A 16,493-nucleotide genomic window follows, 5' to 3' on the forward strand; every position below is an offset into this window, starting at 1 on the left:
CTTTCCCCAAAGCCGTGGTCTTCAGCACTTGGATCAGGCGGTGATCGCTGGGGCCGAGCCGTGGTTCGAGCCTGGGGTGAAGCCTGACCTGCCTTCCCCTGAGGAATGCCACGCCTGGCCGGTGGGGCCCAGAGGGGCTGGCTGGCCACTGTGTACTCTGGCGCTTTCCCCTCCACAAACCTGGGTCCAGCAAACCCAGGGTCTTGGGGACCCCAAGCCTGCTCAGGAGCTTTCTGGAAGCACCTCCCGGCGGTGAATGCCTACATCCTCAAGCAGGCTCTCGGTCCCAAGTGAAGGTCAGGTCAAGGCCTCCGGGAGAGCCACTACCTAGGGGCCAGCACCCGCCCTCCCGACTGGGCCGTGAAGGGCCCCTTTGCGGAGACACTGGGCCCTGGGGCTGCGGGCCCTCTGGAGCGCCAGCCGGGGCCCGGGGCCAGATGTGCCGCTCAGGGCCCCGCCATGCAGACAGAGGGCGAGGGCAGGGGTCTGAGGCCGAACAATCACCCATTTGTCCAGCCCGTGGGTTCCGCTTCCCAAGGCTGGCCAGCGGGCTGTGCCTTTATCACCCGCACGGCCGGGAACAATGGGTGCACACAGTCTTATCTCCTACTGTTTGCTCAGCACATTCAGGGCTCCCAGGTCAGCAAAGAGAAACGCCATTCTGCCTGATTTCCCGCCAAACCGGTGTATAGAAAGGGACCTGGGACCCGCGGCTCCAGGCGAGAGCCGTCCACTAACTGTGCACACAAGGCCTGAACAGCTGGGAGGTGACAGCCCCTGGAATGTACAGCTTTTTCCAGGAAACTCAAACCGAGTCTCACACATGCACACGTATACAGATTTCTTTAGTCCAGGCCCCATGACAGCCTCGTTGGCAGTCCCGGTGACCCAAGCTCTGCTGGGGCCACACTGGAGTCCTTCAAGCTGCTGGGGGGGTGGGGGAGGGGTGCCACTGGAGACCCCAAGGTGGGGACCCCTTATGTGCCACAAGCCCTGGCCCTCCCCCAGGTCCTACACGTCAGTGATCCGGGGGTGTGCCCATGACCACAGTTCCCTCTCTGGCTCCATTCCTTGCTGTCCCCCTGGCATGTCCTGAGGCTTGAGCGGCCCGTGCCAAGGCCCTGTGGTCGGGTGCCTCCTGGGAGGGGTAGCAGGCAGCCCTGTGGCTGGGTAAGAACTCCACTTGTGGGTGGGCAAAGCAGCTGGGGGGGGGGGGGTGGCGGGGCTCACAAGGGTCCAGGCAGAGAACAAGGCCTGGCAGCCCTGGCCCAAGGGGACCTCAAGGGTGGCTTTAATTGGTGGGAGAGGGCCCCAGGCATCCCAGGTATGTTTTTCCAGCAGGGTTCTGGGCCTCTCTCCTTATCCTGCCTGTCCTAAGGTCTGCTAAGTCACCTCCCCACTGCCACCTGTCTAGGCACCCTTACCCACCGAGCATCCTGGCCAGGGCTGAGGTTCAAGGAGGACCCACCCACCTGTCCCTGTGGGACCTCAGCCCCCGCCCACCCAACGGCTTGCCCCCTCTAAGTTCAGAGCTTCGATGTGAGACCCCCATGAGGGTGTGAGCTCTCCAAGGGCAGGGAGAACCCCCACAGTGGCCCCACGGCAGAGCCTGGACAGACCTCACCCTGTGTGCCCAGGCTTCTGGCCGCAGTGACCCCAGCAGGGGTGGTTTCAGGGCAGAGGAGCGCAGGAGAGCATCTTGGAACCCCTCCTTATCCACCTCTGCTTCTGAGTTAAAGGAAAACGCAGGCATGGGAGTGCCTAGCACACCTGGGGACCTTACACCCACCTGGCCCAGACTCAGGGACCAGAGGGCCAGCTGCCGCTGAGTGCAGCTCTCCATGAAACGAATTTTGTGTTAAGGGGCACCTGGGGGCTCAGTCGGTTAAGTGTCCGTCTTCGGCTCAGGTCATGATCTTACAGCTTGTGGGTTTGAGCCCCGTATCCTGCTCTGTGCCGACAGCTCAGAGCCTGGAGCCTGCTTCAGATTCTGTGTCTCCCTCTCTCTCTGCCATTACCCCTCCCGTACTCTGTCTCTCAAAAATAAACAAACAAAAAAAAATTTTTAAACAATTTTATGTTAAGACTATAGCTTATTTAGCGTAAACACAGGTGTCTGTGAGGCAGGGTGGAGTGTCATGTGGGGAGCTCAGCCTGGGGGTTCCTCGGCAGCAGGAGGCCAGGTTTCCTGCACCCCCAAGTCTCTGTGGGGCCAGAACCAACCTCAGGAAAGGGGAAGCCCCTGTACCAGGGCCCCAGGCTCCTACATGGGGGTCCCACACAGGCTCCCATTTAAGGCCAGGCTGCCCTGGAGAATCATCAAACCCATACCTGCTCCCCGACTGCTGGAAGATCCCACAAAGGATCCGAAACACACACACCTCCTGACCCTCCCTGATCATGACCCTCACCTTGACCATGATCTTGACCTTTGCCCTGATCATGATCCTCATCCTGGGCCTAACCCTGACCCCTTTCTCGGTACTGGCCCGTGTCCTGCCCACTCCCTGTCCCCTGAGCTGTTGCCCCCCGCCCCCCCAACTCCAGCCATGCCCTTCTCCCAGGAGGCAGTGGGCACAGCCCCTGCTCCTCTGCCTGGGAGGTTGGCACCCAGAGGCTGGCACCCAGCCCCCACAGAGATGCCCTCCCAGATGGGCAGCCCCCTGTGGCCGCTCCGGCCCTACTCCTCTGCCTACAAGCAACTCAGAGCCATGGGGGTCAGAAAAAGGTAACGGGGGCCCTTCTGGATACAGCAGGACCACTCTGGTGCTTCACCCTCCCAGGGGGCTGGGGGGGAAGGATCACCAGGGAGGAGGTGCCCAACGGGGGCCCCTGCACTTTGGGGTGGTATCGGCCCCGGGGAGGTGTCCCAAGGCCTGCTGCTGTCAGTGATGGCCCCACCCCAAAATGTGGTCCTTCCACTGGGTGGTCTTTGCTCCCAGGCAGGGGTGGGGCTGGGCAGGCTGGCACCTCTGGGGGTGCTAGGGTCTGGATGAGGGTGGAGTCCACCCCAGGGACCATCCGAGCACTTTGGTGGGCTCCCCCGCCAGGGACGAGCGGTGCCCAGGAGCCTCCCTGCACGCCCGGGGCGAGCACCCTCTCAGCCCCCAAGGTGTGGCTGATGGTGCCCCTGCCACCTCAGCCTGGAGCAAACACAGGACGTGTCTGCAAGGCCCTGGAGGGCCCATGCTGGCCCCTGCCTGGAGGCCAGCGATAATGGGGCAACCGCCCACCAAAGAGCTTTCCGAAGGCCAAGTCCTGTCTGGCCACCCCGGTGCCCAGTGGGTGAGGCAGGGGCGGGGCCTGTAGCCACTACATAAGGCGTCCGGGGCCGGCCACTCGGGCTGCACCCAGGTGCAGGGAGCCTGCCCAGTGTTCGCGACAGGAGGCGCCGGGTCCAGCGGTGACCTCTCTTCACGCATCATGCTGGGGCCTCGGCTCCTGCTGCTCCTGTCCTGCGGGGGAGCCCTGCTCGGCGCTGGTGAGTGGGGGCCCGCAGGCCGCGCCACAGGGGCGGACAGACGCCCGCTGCCCCGGCGTCAGGCTGGCCGCAAGGACGTCAATGGAGCGGAGGCCCCTCCCTGCTCTGTAGCTGCCCGCCACTCGCCAAGACCCGGGCCTCTGCCGGAGAGCAGGCTGCCACTCACCCCTGCCCTGGGCACAGTGGCCAAGAAAGGACGCTGGGCCGCGGCAGGGCAGGGGTCCCTCGGGGACACACAGTCTCTTCAACAACCGTGCGTGCAGGGAGACGCGGGCATGCTGGACAGGACGGTGCTGCCCGGGGCTCCGCTCTGCACACTGGGCCCCAGGACCTGAGAGCGCTGTAGGGTGTAGGGAGCAGGGCAGCGGCCTCGTGGGTGCTGGAGCCAAAGGGCCCAGCTGGAGACCCCAGCTCCACTGGGTCCTATGAACAGACCAGCCACAAAGTGGGCTCCAGGCCTCAGTTTCGCTGCCCGTAAAAGTGGAGGAAACATCCCCCCCCCCCCCATGTGGCTACCGTAAGGATTAAGGAAGCGGGGCCGGAAGGGGGCTCATGTCAGGGCCCAGGGCCACCACCACCGTTGCAGAGACTCAGACAGGGCTGCCGCTTCCTCCCGCCCCATCTTCCCAGGCAGGCCCAAGGAGCAGGGGTCCCTTTCCCCCTCCCCTCACCCCCACCTCCGGTTGCTGGTAACCACCCCGGACCCCCCGATGCCACAGGCTGAGCACAGCCTTCACTCCTGCCCCCAAGCCAGCCCCAAGGGGTCCTACGGTGGCCCAGAGACTGCGGGCACCAAGCCCTCTGGGCCTCTCTCTGCCCGAGCCCAGCATGACTGGTTTCTTCTCTCTCCTTAATCCTTGGTCGGCTGCTCCCTCCTTGGCGGGCCCTCGGCCGGGGACCCTGGGTGTAGGTACTGGGGGTGGGTCATGAACTCCTGAGCCCAGTGGGTCTCCCCTCGGCCCGCCCCGCCCCTTCCCTCCCATGAAGCCTGTCCCTCACCCTCGTGGCTCTGAGCCCTCAGGACCCCTGGCCAGCCAAGGCCACTTGCCTGGGCACGTCCCCTCTGAGACCTGGACCCAGAACCAGGACGAGAAGGGGGGCACCCGGAAGCCAGCCGGGGTGGGGTGCAGGCCTGCCGGTGTGACGAGTGGATGTCGAGCCATGGGGGTCCAGCTGTGAGTGCCACAGGCTCCATCCATCCACGTTTCGGCAAACGCCCTCTGAGCACCAACTCGCGTGAGGGTGCTGAAAGGCGGGCCCTGCCCTCCTGGACCAGAGACTCAAGAGCACAAGCTCAGATGCAGGGGCCTTGGAGTGCTGGGGACTTGGGGCAGGTACAGGAAGAAGGCTCCTGAGGCAGGCCGGGGTGGAGACAGAACGGGCAGGGGCGGCCAGGGTCTCCCAGCTTGTAGAAGGGACACAGCACGTGCTCTGGCGGCGCCGTGGCCTGCGGGGCTGAGAACGGTTGGGATGGCAGAGCCGCCCGCCCTGCGGGCCCCGTGGGTCCAGGGCAGGGGCCATGCCTGTCCTGGGATTCTGAGCGGGAAGTGCAGAGGGCCCCCCGGCCTGCCTCCTGAGTGTGCCTCAAGGGAGCCTCCGCCGCCAGTGGTGGGGGCCACGGCTGACACAGAGCCGGAGGGCCTCAGTGAGGCTGGCAGTGGGGGACGAGGAGCTGGTGGAGTAGCCACTGCAAGGGGGGGGGACCAGGGAGTGACCCGCTGCGGGGGGTGGGGCAGAGGATACAGCCGGACGTGTCCTGGGGGCGGTGGTGAACTGAGAGGAGGGGCAGAGATGGGGACCCGTGTGGGGGACACCGTGGAGGGAAGAGGCCCAGGAGACCAAGTGTCACTAGCCCATTGGAACTAGAGCAACACAGCCTCTATGCCACCTGCCCCATCTGGGGACCCCCTCGGCCACCGGGCAGTTGTCCCCATCCCCTGGCATCGCCCTGAGACCCAGAAACACGGCAGAGCCAGAGGCAGAGGGAGCACAGGGGAGGGGGCAGGATCAGGAACCCCAACAGCTGCACAGGCTGCTGAAGCAGGTGGGAGCCTCGGCAGAACTGAGGGCCCGAATGGGTCTGGGGGACGGAGGCACTGGGAGCACGGCAGGGCGGGAGAGCCGAGGAGGCCACGGCCCACAGGTGAGGCCCCCGACTCCAGCTGCGCTTGGAGTCGCCAGCAGGGTCAGCGACTCCTGCCCCTGGCGGTCACGTGACCGTCTTCACCGGGCATTTCTCTAGTAACGGTCACCACGATCCCAAGACTAAGAGGTTGACAGGGAGGGAGGAAGTAGGAACGCAGCCACTTTGGGCGGCTGGTAGACGGGGTAGCCCCCCAGGGACTCTGGACCTCACCCCTGGGAGCACGGTGGGTGGGGTGCAGCCAGACGGAAGGACAGCCCGGACAGCCGCCCACCGACTCCAGGCCGGCTCGCCTCCAAGGCCCAGCCCTGTGCTGTCAGGGGCCCGCTCCCTCCCCAGGTCGCCTCGCGGCCTCCTGCTCAGTGACCACAAGGCCCCTCCCGCCCGGGGTCCACAGGGGAGCCAGGCAGCTTGTCCTGCGTGGGGGGCTCTCTCTGTTCAACCTGGGGGGCGCCTGCAGGGTGAGTGCTGGGAGCCCGGCAGGCAGACCGCAGGTGCGGCGGGGCACAGGGACCCCTCGCCCCACTCCGCCCACAGGACTGGCACGGGGCCGCACACCTCTCGTTCCCCCAGGGGCCTCTCCATCCTCCCAGCACCCCCGACTGCCATCTCCTCGCCCTCAGGCCCCGCTCCTTGCCTTTCCACACACGCACGTGCACCGGCCTGCCCACGCAGGGACCCCGTGCACGTGTGCACGTGTGACACACGTGGCTGAGCCGGGCTGCTCGGAGGGCGTGAGGAGTAGAGCCGGAGCCAGCAGGCTCTGAGCTCCCGCCACACGGCTCCTGGCCGACAAGCCGCACACCCGGGGCGGTGCTGACCGCAGCCTCTGTCCACACAGGCCTAGACGACACCTCCTTTGTGCACCCGGGCCTCCAGAGGCTGCAGGACTCCCCAAAGTCAGGTGAGGGCCACAGCCAGCCTCCCATCCCGTTCTGCAGAGCTGCCCGGAGCACCGAGGCCACAGGGTCGCCGTGGTCTGGGGTTTCCCTGAGGGGAACCCAGCTCCGCAAAGTCTCAGCCGGCCCCTCGCCTGGAGGGAAACAAGCCCACGCAGCCGGAGGGGGCAGGTGCCCGCGTGGGTGCTGAGCTGCAGCTCTGTGCCCTGCAGACCCCGGGGCCGATGCCTCAGTTCCTGTAAGGCTTGGGAGGCAGACCCAGCCCGCAGCTGGCTTGGGACTGCGGGGCGGGCAGGGCCTCTTTCCCGCCCACACCAGGAGGGCCTGGAACTTAGCCAGGGGCCCAGCTCGTGGGGTCAAGCCTCCCCACACCTGCCCCATCAGCCAGGTGGACACAGGGCCCCGAGACTCTGTCCGCTACCCCCACAGGCTCAGACAAGGGCTGGTGCTCCACATGGGGGGCCGGACACTTCTCCACTTTCGACGGCCACGTGTATGACTTCCCGGGAACCTGCAACTACATCTTCTCTGCCACCTGCAAAGACGCGTCGCCCACCTTCAGCGTCCAGCTACGGCGAGAGCCCAGCGGGAGCATCTCCCGGATCATTGTGGAGCTGGGGGCCTCTGTGGTCACCGTGCAGAAGGCAGTCATCTCCGTCAAGGATGTGGGGTAGGCCACGTGGCTGGGGTGGGAGGCTGGGCGGGCAAGGGGGCTGTCCCTGACCACTCTCGTCCCACAGGGTCGTCAGCCTGCCCTACACCAGTAACGGGCTCCAGATAACACCCTTCGGCCAGAGCGTGCAGCTGGTGACCAAGCAGCTAGAGCTGGAGCTGGTGGTCATGTGGGGCCCAGGCACCCACCTCATGGTGAGGACGCCGGCAGGGGTGGGGGGCCGGGGCACGGTCCTCCCAGGGTGGGGCACTGACCAGGAGCCTGGGCGGGCCCGGGCTCACCCCACCGGTGCGGCGAGGGTCCCGGGGCCCCCTGACGGCGGTGCCCACCCACCCGCCACCGCAGGTGCTCGTCGAGAAGCGGCACAGGGGCAGGCTGTGCGGTCTCTGTGGAGACTTCAACGGCGAGCGGACGGACGAGTTTCTGAGTGAGGAAGGTAGGTGGGGGCCGGGGCCCAGACCCCCTGAGGCCCGGCCCCAGGGTGCTGACCCTGCTCCGCCCCCCACCCCTAGGCAAACCCCTGGAACCCCACGTGTACGCCGCCCTCCAGACGCTGGATGACCCCAACGAGATCTGCACCTACGAGGCCGTCCCCAGCCCCTGGGTCCCACAGGCAGAGCATGTACGTGAGGTGACGGGGACCCCAGGGGCCGCGGTAGCCGTTCAGCCACGGTCGGGGCCGGCCGGTGGAGCGTGAGGGGCTCTCCGAGGCCAACGACACCCCTAGCCTTCTAAGGCTGGTGTGGGATCGGCCTTGACCCCCAAAACCCCGAATGGCCCTCTGCCCAGGCCCAGACCTGCAGCCAGCTGCTGACCCTGGTGTCCCCCGAGTGCAACGTGCCCAAAGAGACATTCGTGCTGAGCTGCCAGGTGGACATGGCTGCGTGCGTCCCGCCAGGCCGGCGGGACTGTAGCTGTGCGACGCTGTCTGAGTACTCACGCCAGTGCAGCATGGCTGGCCAGGCCGTCAGCAACTGGCGGGGCCCCGGCCTCTGCTGTGAGTCCTGGGGAGAGGCCCCCCGTGCCGCCCCCCCCATGTCTGTGAGACGGAAGGAGAGCGGGTGGAGGAGGGCTGGGCTAGGCCCTTGGTGGGGCGGGGCAGGAGGGGCGGGCTCTCACGGAGGCCGCGCGTGCCTGCAGCCTTGGGCCAGTGCGCGGCCAACCAGGTGTACCAGGAGTGCGGCGAGGCCTGCATCAGGACCTGCTCCAACCCCCAGCACGCCTGCTCCAGCTTCTGCACCTTCGGCTGCTTCTGTCCAGGAGGTGAGGGCAGGAGGGAGGTCACTGGGGGGTCCAAGAGAGCGCCAGAACACAGGGCACCGGATCCGACCAGGAGCAGCACCTGGGTCTGGGCACCCTGGCTCGAGGGGAGGGTGGCTGCAAGTGCAAGCGGGGGACGGGGCCAGGGAACAGAGGGACAGGAGCCGGGAAGGACTGCCCAGCGAGGGCGTGGGAGGGCATCCAGCACCGGGCCTAGGAATGCCCTCTCCTGCAGATACGGTTCTCGATGACATCTCCAAAAACCACACCTGCGTGCCGGTCACCCAGTGCCCCTGCGTGCTCGGCGGGGTGGTCTACGCCCCTGGGGAGGTCATGACATCCGCCTGCCAGACCTGGTAAGTGCCAGACGGCTTGCCAGGGCACACGGGCAAGACGGAGCTGTGGGGGGCGGGACACAGGGTACATATAAGGGGCAACCTCAGCGCCCGAGGCAGCCAGCTCTGCCAGCCTGGAGCGTCTGGGGGTGCCAGCTGGGTCACCCCCTCCCGGTCTGCAGCCAGTGTACCATGGGCCAGTGGAAGTGCACAGAGCAGCCCTGCCCCCGACGCTGCTCTCTGGAAGGCGGCTCCTTTGTCACCACGTTCGATGCCAGGCCTTACCGCTTCCACGGCACCTGCACCTACATCCTCCTGCAGGTAGGACACGCCACAGCGGGGGTGGGAGGGTCACACCGAGCACCCCCGGGCCATCTGTGCTGAGCCACATCCCCCTCCTAGAGCCCGCAGCTCCCCGAGGGGGGGTCCCTCATGGCCTTGTACGACAAGTCTGGGCATTCTCACTCGGAGACCGCCCTAGCTGCTGTCATCTACAAGTCCAGCCAGGTAAGGCCCCCCTGTCACGCGACTGCTGTGCTCACCCCGGGTTCCCAAGCATTTGCATCCCTGCTACGTCCCAGCTCCTGCTTCACCCGGCCTGGCAGGAGGGAAGGCCACCCCCCGCTCCTGGCACCCCCCTGACTCAGGCCACCCTCCCTCCAGGACAAAATCGTGATTTCTCAGGACGAGGTCCTCACCAACAAAGGAAATACCAAGTGGCTACCATACAAGACTCGTACGTCCTTAGCCCCTGCCCACCACCTAGGGCCGCACTGGGAGACAGTCCCAAAGTGGGCTGCTTCCTGAGCCCCCTGTCCCCCCAGGCAACATCACAGTCTTCAGGCAGACGTCCACCCACCTCCAGATGGCCACCACCTTCGGGCTGGAGCTCGTGATCCAGCTAAAGCCCGTGTTCCAGGCGTACGTCACCGTCGGGCCCCAGTTCAGAGGCCAGACCACAGGTGAGCCCCTCCCTGGCCTGCCCGGCTTGGCCAGAGCAGAGAAAGGGCCCAGGAGAGTCTTGCTCGTTCAGCGCTCACGGCCCCAGGCTGGCCCTCCCAGGTGGCAGCCAGTGACAGCCTCATGCCCAGGGCATGGTGATGGGAGGAGACGGGCTTTGAAGTTTGGGGCAGGGCAGGAGAGCAGGCTGGCTCCCCGCCTCACAGCCCGGCCGGTGCAGGGCTCTGTGGCACCTTCAACGGGGACACGACCGATGACTTCATGGCCAGCACGGGCATCGTTGAGGGCACTGCCTCGCTCTTTGTGGATTCCTGGCGGACCGGGAACTGCCCAGCCTCGCTTGAGCGTGAGACTGACCCCTGCTCCATGAGCCAGCTCAACAGTAAGTGCCAGGCCCCGGGGGAGGTCCGCGGGTGGGCACGAGGCCCAGGCTGGGTAAGCCCAAGACCCATGCCGCCCCTGTCCCCCCAGAGGTGTGTGCAGAGACCCGCTGCTCAGTGCTGGTGAGGGAGGGCACGGTGTTCGAGAAGTGCCATGCCACGGTGAACCCCAGGCCCTTCTACAAGGTGGGCAGGGCCTGCGGGCCAGTGGGGGGGCCCAAGGGGTGGGCCCTGGGGGTCGGGGGTCCCCCGGCTACCATGCCCTGTCCACCCGCAGAGGTGCGTGTACCAGGCCTGCAACTACGAGGAGACCCTCCTCCACATCTGCGCCGTCCTGAGTGACTATGCCCGAGCGTGTGCCACACGGGGCGTCCTGCTACGGGGCTGGAGAAGCGGCGTGGACAACTGCAGTGCGTGTGGCGGGCGCAGGCAGGGGTGGGAGGGGCCCAGGGCATGCGGGGATAGGGGAGGGGGGGCAGGGGTCACAACGGGGTCCCGCCCAGTTCCACCCAGCCACCCCCCCGAGGGCCTGACCCCAGCGCCCCCACAGCCACCCCCTGCACGGGCAACCAGACATTCGGCTACGACAGCCGGGCCTGCGGCCGCACGTGCCTCTCACTGTCCGACCGCGCTGCCGAGTGCCACCCGAGTGCCGTGCCCATGGACGGCTGTAATTGCCCCGAGGGCACCTACCTCGACCACGAGGCCCGGTGCGTGCGCAAGGCCCAGTGCCCCTGCCTCCTGGACGGCTCTAAGTTCATCCGAGCTGACCAGTCTGCCATGGTCAACGGCGTCATCTGGTGAGCAAGGGGTCCCCAGGGGAGCCGGCCCACCCTAGCCCGTGGCCCCCAGCCAGGGCCAGCACACTCACACAGCCCCCCTCTCGCAGCTACTGCATCAACGGGAGGCTGAGCTGCCCAGGGCGGCCGCAGATGCTCCTGGGTACGTAGCTGTGCAGAGGCCGGTGGGACTGGACAGCCACGTGCCGTGGACCCTCTAAGCCGGCCTCACCCCTGCCCCACCCCCCCCCCAACTTCCCTGCAGCCACCTGCTCGGCCCCCAAGATCTTCCAGTCCTGCAACCAGTCTTCGGAGAACACGTTTGGGGCAGCCTGTGCCCCCACGTGCCAGATGCTGGCCAGTGGCATCCCCTGCGTAAGACTTGGGGCAGAGGGACAAGGGAGGTCCCCCGAGGGTAGACCCCCTGGACAGCCTGTGGCGGACGCCGCCCAGGGCCTCTCCCTGGACCACGAGAGGATTTTCGCAAAATCCCCGGGGAAGGCAGGGCCACGCTGTCCCTTTGTCCCCGTCAGCCCGTGACGAGGGTGGCCGGTGCCCAAAGGGGGCTGAGAGGGTCATGAGTGGCCCTGGTGGCCAGGCCTCCCACCACTCAGGGAGGGGATGTCACAGCTCAGCAGTGACACATAAGCACCAGGACCTTGCTAAGAGAAGGGCCTGGAGCAGGTGTGGCCACGGGGGACAGACTGGGAGGAATACCGGGGGTCTCAGGAGGGCCCAGGGCCCTCTGGCAGCAGCAGGCAAGGCCGTCCTCCCAGGGACCGCTGACCCTCTCCGTACAGGTGCCCACCAAGTGCGAGCCTGGCTGTGTCTGTGCCGAGGGGCTCTACGAGAACGCCAGGGGGCAGTGCGTACCCCCCGAGGAGTGTCCATGCGAGTTTGCAGGGGTCTCCTACCCCCGGGGCGCCCAACTCCACACTGACTGTAAGACGTGGTAAGCCACAACCTTACCCCGGAGGCCCCGGTGGCCCGGAGGCGTCCCCGGGGTCTCCCACCAACCCCACCAAGGTCGGGGCCCAGCGGGAATGCACGTAGGGCCTGGGACCCCCCTGGAATGCCACATCACCAGCTTCTCTCCCCAGCACCTGCTCGGGGGGGAGGTGGACGTGCGGGCAGAGTGCCCGGTGCTCGTCTACCTGCACCCTGTACGGGGAGGGCCACGTGGTCACCTTTGACGGGCAGCGCTTCACGTTCGATGGCAGCTGCAGCTACGTCCTGACCACAGTAAGGCCCCGCCCTGGGCCGTGGGCAGTGGGTGCCACGGGGGCCGCTGGGCAGGCTCCTCAGCACCCCCTCCCTACAGGACAGCTGCGGGGCCAACAGCTCCCGGCCCACCTTCCAAGTCCTGACAGAGAACGTCGTGTGTGGGAAGTCAGGCGTCACCTGCTCCCGGGCTGTCAAGATCTTCCTGGGGGTGAGCGGGCTGGGTGGGGCCTCCTCACACGTCAGCCACCAGAGCCCCAGGTCCTGGCCGCTGGGCACCCCCAGACCCCTGCCGTCTGCGTGGTGGGCGGCAGGAGCCCCCGGAGCTACATAGCGGTGCTAAGGGGCGGGGGGTGCTTTTCCCAGAAGCTTGATCCTCAGCCCCTGGTTCAGTTTCCACCACGCTCTGGAACGTTCTGCCCAAAATCCAGAGGGCAGGCCCCCAGCACAGAACTGGCCTCTGGCAGGCACTGGCCCAATGCGTGTCCACACTGCCTCAGAGAGCCCCGGGCAGGGGACGTGGAGCCCGGTGACATCTGGCGGCCGCCAAGAACTGGGGACAGGCCGCCTCATGACAGCCCCGCCCCACAGGACCTGACCATAGTGCTGGCGGACAGGACGTACACGGTCAGTGGGGGGGACCCTCACGTTCACTTCCGGGTGCAAACCGGCTCCCTGAACCTGGTGCTGGACATCACCATCGGTAGCAGGTACAACCTGACCCTCGTCTGGAACAAGCACATGACCGTCTACATCAAGATCACGCGTGCTGCCCAGGTACAGGCGCTGCCCCAAGGCCCGGGGCGGCCCGCGGGGCAGGGGTGGCGCCCGGCCTGACGCCAGACCCCCGCAGGACGCACTGTGCGGCTTGTGCGGCAACTACAACGGGAACATGAAAGACGACTTTGAGACACGCAGCAAGTACGTGGCGTCCGACGAGCTGGAATTCGTCAACTCGTGGAAAGACAGCCCCCTGTGCGGAGACGCCAGCCTCACGCTGGACCCCTGCAGCCTCAACGCCTTCCGCCACGTGTGGGCAGAGCGCACCTGCAACATCATCAACAGCCAGACCTTCGCCGCCTGCCACAGCCAGGTGGGCCCCCGCCCCCAGCCCCCCCGGCCCCCCCAGCCCCCCCCACTGTGCGCTCCTCGGACCCTGGCCCAGGCGGGCGCACCGGGCAGGCTCTGAGGGCCCCTTCCCACAGGTGTACCGCCTGCCCTACTACGAGGCCTGCGTGCGAGACACGTGCGGCTGCGACACCAGCGGGGACTGCGAGTGCCTGTGCGACGCGGTTGCCGCCTACGCCAAGGCCTGCCTGGACAAGGGCGTGTGTGTGGACTGGAGGACCCCCGACTTCTGCCGTGAGTGCCCTGCCCTGTCGGCAAGGCCGCCCGCATGCAGTGCTCTCCCCGGGCGGGCGCGGGTACAGGCGGCCCCTCCCCCCAGACCCGCGTTCGGGCCCCCCGACCAGGGCACCAAAGGCCTGATGGACGCCCCTTCCCCCAGCCGTCTACTGCGATTTCTACAACGGCCACACGTCGGGGGACAGTGCGCCCACACAAACCCAGGACACCAGCTGCACGTGGCACTACCAGCCGTGCCTCTGCCCCGGGAACCCGCAGAGCGTCCCGGGCGCCAACATTGAAGGTACAGGCCTAGAAAGAGGTCTGGGCAGAGGATGCACCGGGAGGAGAACGGGGTGTCGGGGGCTGGGGACGGGGGCGGGGGGTGGGGGGCCCGTATCCAGGCTTCCGCGGTGACGCCGGGACAGGCGGGAGACACAGAGGGGCGGGGCCCTCCAGACCATCTTCTCTGCAACCCGCTCCCCAGGCTGCTACAACTGCTCCCGGCACGAGTACTTCGACCACAGCAAGGGGAGCTGCGTTCCCTGTGGTAAGCCCCATCGGCCACCCAAGGCCCCCTCCCAAGCACCCCCCCCCACCCCGTGCCCCCCAGACCCCGCACATCCTTCTTGCGACCTCCCAGCTGAGGCTCCCGGAGACCCTGGCAGTCTGAGCCCGGTCAGTACAAACAGGAAAAGCAGCAGCCTCCCTTCCTCCTCCCCAAACATCAACCCACCCGGTCCCCCAGACCCAAGCCTGCCACCCTGCTGGGGGGTGTGGGCGTGGACCGGGAATCCGCTGGGAATTGAGCACCAGGTCGCCCAGACGACCGCCTTATCATGGGACGGGACGGAAGAAGGTGCAGACGGAGGCAGACGAAAAGCAGGGACGTGGGCACCTCTGTGGCAGCTTCGTCCCCCGGGGCCTGTAGCTGCACGAGGCGGGGGGCAGACCCTCTTCACCGCTCCTTTTCTTGCAGTGCCGCCACCCGCCACGCCCAGGCCCACCACAGGTGATTGCACACGCCCTAGGTGCCAAGGGGAAGGGCGCTCTCCCCCAGCTCCCTGCCAGCTCGGCGGGGCTGTGTCTGTCGGGTCGGGTGCCCAGACCCGTGGTAGACAATCCTGTCCCTGCATCCGCAGCCAGTGTGTGGGGGATGGGGCAGGGAGCTCGCCAGGACCGTCCCTGGGGCTGCTCTGCACAGGGGGACCGGTGAGGTCACAGGGGAAGGGACATTTAAGCCTCTGCCCCCTGGCCCACCGCAGCCTAAGCAGCCACTGAGAACACCAAGGCTGACGGGGAGCTCAGGGTGCGGATTGGGGAAGGGGCCCCACACCTCAGCACTGAGAGAACTTTCCAGAAAGTTGCATCCTTAGCACAGAATCCCTGCTTCGGGATGGCCCTCGGTTTCCACAAAAGACTCATTCTAGGAAAAGCTTGTCACAGCACGTGACCGTTCCCTTCCGCCTTACACTATTGATAGAAAATACGTACGACATGCCACTGAGATGGGCCCCTGCAACAGGCACGGGCCCGGCATGCTACCCACCCCACCTGGCACAGCAGGCCTCCTGGCAGCCGACACACCTTGTGTCGTATTAGAAACGGTGGGTGGATGGACAGTCAGTGGCCCAACGGCCACACGGTCAATGAAAACACCACCAAAGCCACTCAAGCCAGGGCCAGTCACAGTAGCACATGGGAATGAGAGGGGTGAGGACAGGGGAGACAGAGCCCTCCCAAAGGGTGCAGGGACCTCAGAATCAGCAGGGAAAGTGGGAGCAGGGCTGGAGGGATGTTCTGGGCTCTGCCCCCTGCAGACTCTCCTCGAACCACCTCTGCCTTCACCACACGGGCCACCTCAGCACCAGCCACAACAGCCTCTATCAAGTCAACGGCCACAGGATCCACGGTGACACAGGCCACAAGGAAACCCACGACGTTCACGCTGAGCTCAGCCACGCAATCCACAGTTCGGGCCACACAGCAGACCACACCACTACCGCCGATCCCACAAACGTCAGAGACTTCCACGGGGCCCCCAAGTAAGGATGCCTCCACGTGACAGGCCCCAAAAGACCAGGCACAACACATACCGAGAAACAGGATGGAAGCAGCAAGGGGCGGCATGGGAGGGAGGCAGGTGAGGTCGGGTCACGAAGGGGTGCCCATCGAACCCCCAGGCTCAAGCGTGGCGCCCTAACTGCAGCCGCGCAGACTCTCAAGACCAGCATCAGAGACCCACCCCAGGGGAAACATACACCCAGGGGGCCAGCACACGTGCCGCTGCCTTCAGTGCAGCCGAAACTACTCCAGGTTGGGTGACGAGCGTCCCAAATCGTCTCACAGAAACCTAGAAACTGAGACCTTACCCAGAACACCAGCAGGAGGCCCATGGCGGCAGGCACCGCACAGCAAAGACAGCCAGATGAGAGTGGGGGAGGGGAAAGGTGCCACATGGGCAAAGCAGTACCAACTGAAAGCACAACCCAGAAGCCAAGGAGTAAGGACTCACAAAACCCCAGGGGGAGACAGAAGGTAACACGATAGGCACGCTCAGGGAATGCCTGGGACATCCCCACCAGGTACACACAGAAGCCACAGGCGGGCAGGAAGAAAACGAGTCAGGACTGGGGGACGGGACGGGTCGTCACCCAGGTAAGACCAGGAGGAGAAGCACTTGACTGACACACACTGTTTCCCGCAGCGATCGCTACACATCATGGGACCCCGGACACACCTGCCACCAGGGAGACAAGGCACACGGAGTCCCCCCGAGCCCCTGAGACTACCAAAGGCCACAGCAGCCAACACACAAGTCCCGTCATGACACACTCCACACTCCACCCTGAAGAGAGCACACACATAACACTTACCTCCAGCACGTCCGACACACGACACACAAGTCATTCTGTCCCACCGTCTCCTGTACCCACCAACGCCTGGTTGACAGGTCCCCCCACGGGCACGACCTTCCGCACCACCTCCGCCAGGCCAACCCCGCCGCGCCCCGAGGCC

General features: G+C 66.2%; 1 protein-coding gene across 1 annotated transcript in view; it reads left to right on the forward strand.

Moving 5' to 3' along the window:
- Positions 1-2,400: 2,400 nt before the first annotated feature.
- Positions 2,401-16,493, forward strand: part of MUC6 (mucin 6, oligomeric mucus/gel-forming) — a 16,242-nt gene continuing 2,149 nt past the window's right edge. The window contains exons 1-30 of the mRNA XM_040464277.1: positions 2,401-2,481; positions 2,565-2,728; positions 3,051-3,285; positions 3,355-3,481; positions 6,466-6,528; positions 6,953-7,193; positions 7,264-7,390; positions 7,542-7,632; positions 7,709-7,818; positions 7,986-8,193; positions 8,337-8,459; positions 8,692-8,812; positions 8,974-9,112; positions 9,194-9,298; positions 9,455-9,527; positions 9,616-9,753; positions 9,972-10,133; positions 10,223-10,317; positions 10,409-10,541; positions 10,682-10,931; positions 11,021-11,073; positions 11,176-11,285; positions 11,711-11,862; positions 12,011-12,152; positions 12,232-12,342; positions 12,723-12,908; positions 12,985-13,296; positions 13,337-13,493; positions 13,639-13,779; positions 13,963-14,025. Of these exons, the coding sequence (XP_040320211.1) occupies positions 2,401-2,481; positions 2,565-2,728; positions 3,051-3,285; positions 3,355-3,481; positions 6,466-6,528; positions 6,953-7,193; positions 7,264-7,390; positions 7,542-7,632; positions 7,709-7,818; positions 7,986-8,193; positions 8,337-8,459; positions 8,692-8,812; positions 8,974-9,112; positions 9,194-9,298; positions 9,455-9,527; positions 9,616-9,753; positions 9,972-10,133; positions 10,223-10,317; positions 10,409-10,541; positions 10,682-10,931; positions 11,021-11,073; positions 11,176-11,285; positions 11,711-11,862; positions 12,011-12,152; positions 12,232-12,342; positions 12,723-12,908; positions 12,985-13,296; positions 13,337-13,493; positions 13,639-13,779; positions 13,963-14,025 (4,213 nt within the window). The remainder of the gene's footprint in view (positions 2,482-2,564; positions 2,729-3,050; positions 3,286-3,354; positions 3,482-6,465; positions 6,529-6,952; positions 7,194-7,263; positions 7,391-7,541; positions 7,633-7,708; positions 7,819-7,985; positions 8,194-8,336; positions 8,460-8,691; positions 8,813-8,973; positions 9,113-9,193; positions 9,299-9,454; positions 9,528-9,615; positions 9,754-9,971; positions 10,134-10,222; positions 10,318-10,408; positions 10,542-10,681; positions 10,932-11,020; positions 11,074-11,175; positions 11,286-11,710; positions 11,863-12,010; positions 12,153-12,231; positions 12,343-12,722; positions 12,909-12,984; positions 13,297-13,336; positions 13,494-13,638; positions 13,780-13,962; positions 14,026-16,493) is intronic.

Source organism: Herpailurus yagouaroundi, unplaced genomic scaffold (assembly GCF_014898765.1).
Source record: "Herpailurus yagouaroundi ecotype Mexico unplaced genomic scaffold, PumYag 438, whole genome shotgun sequence".
NCBI classification, from domain to species: Eukaryota; Metazoa; Chordata; class Mammalia; order Carnivora; family Felidae; genus Herpailurus; species Herpailurus yagouaroundi.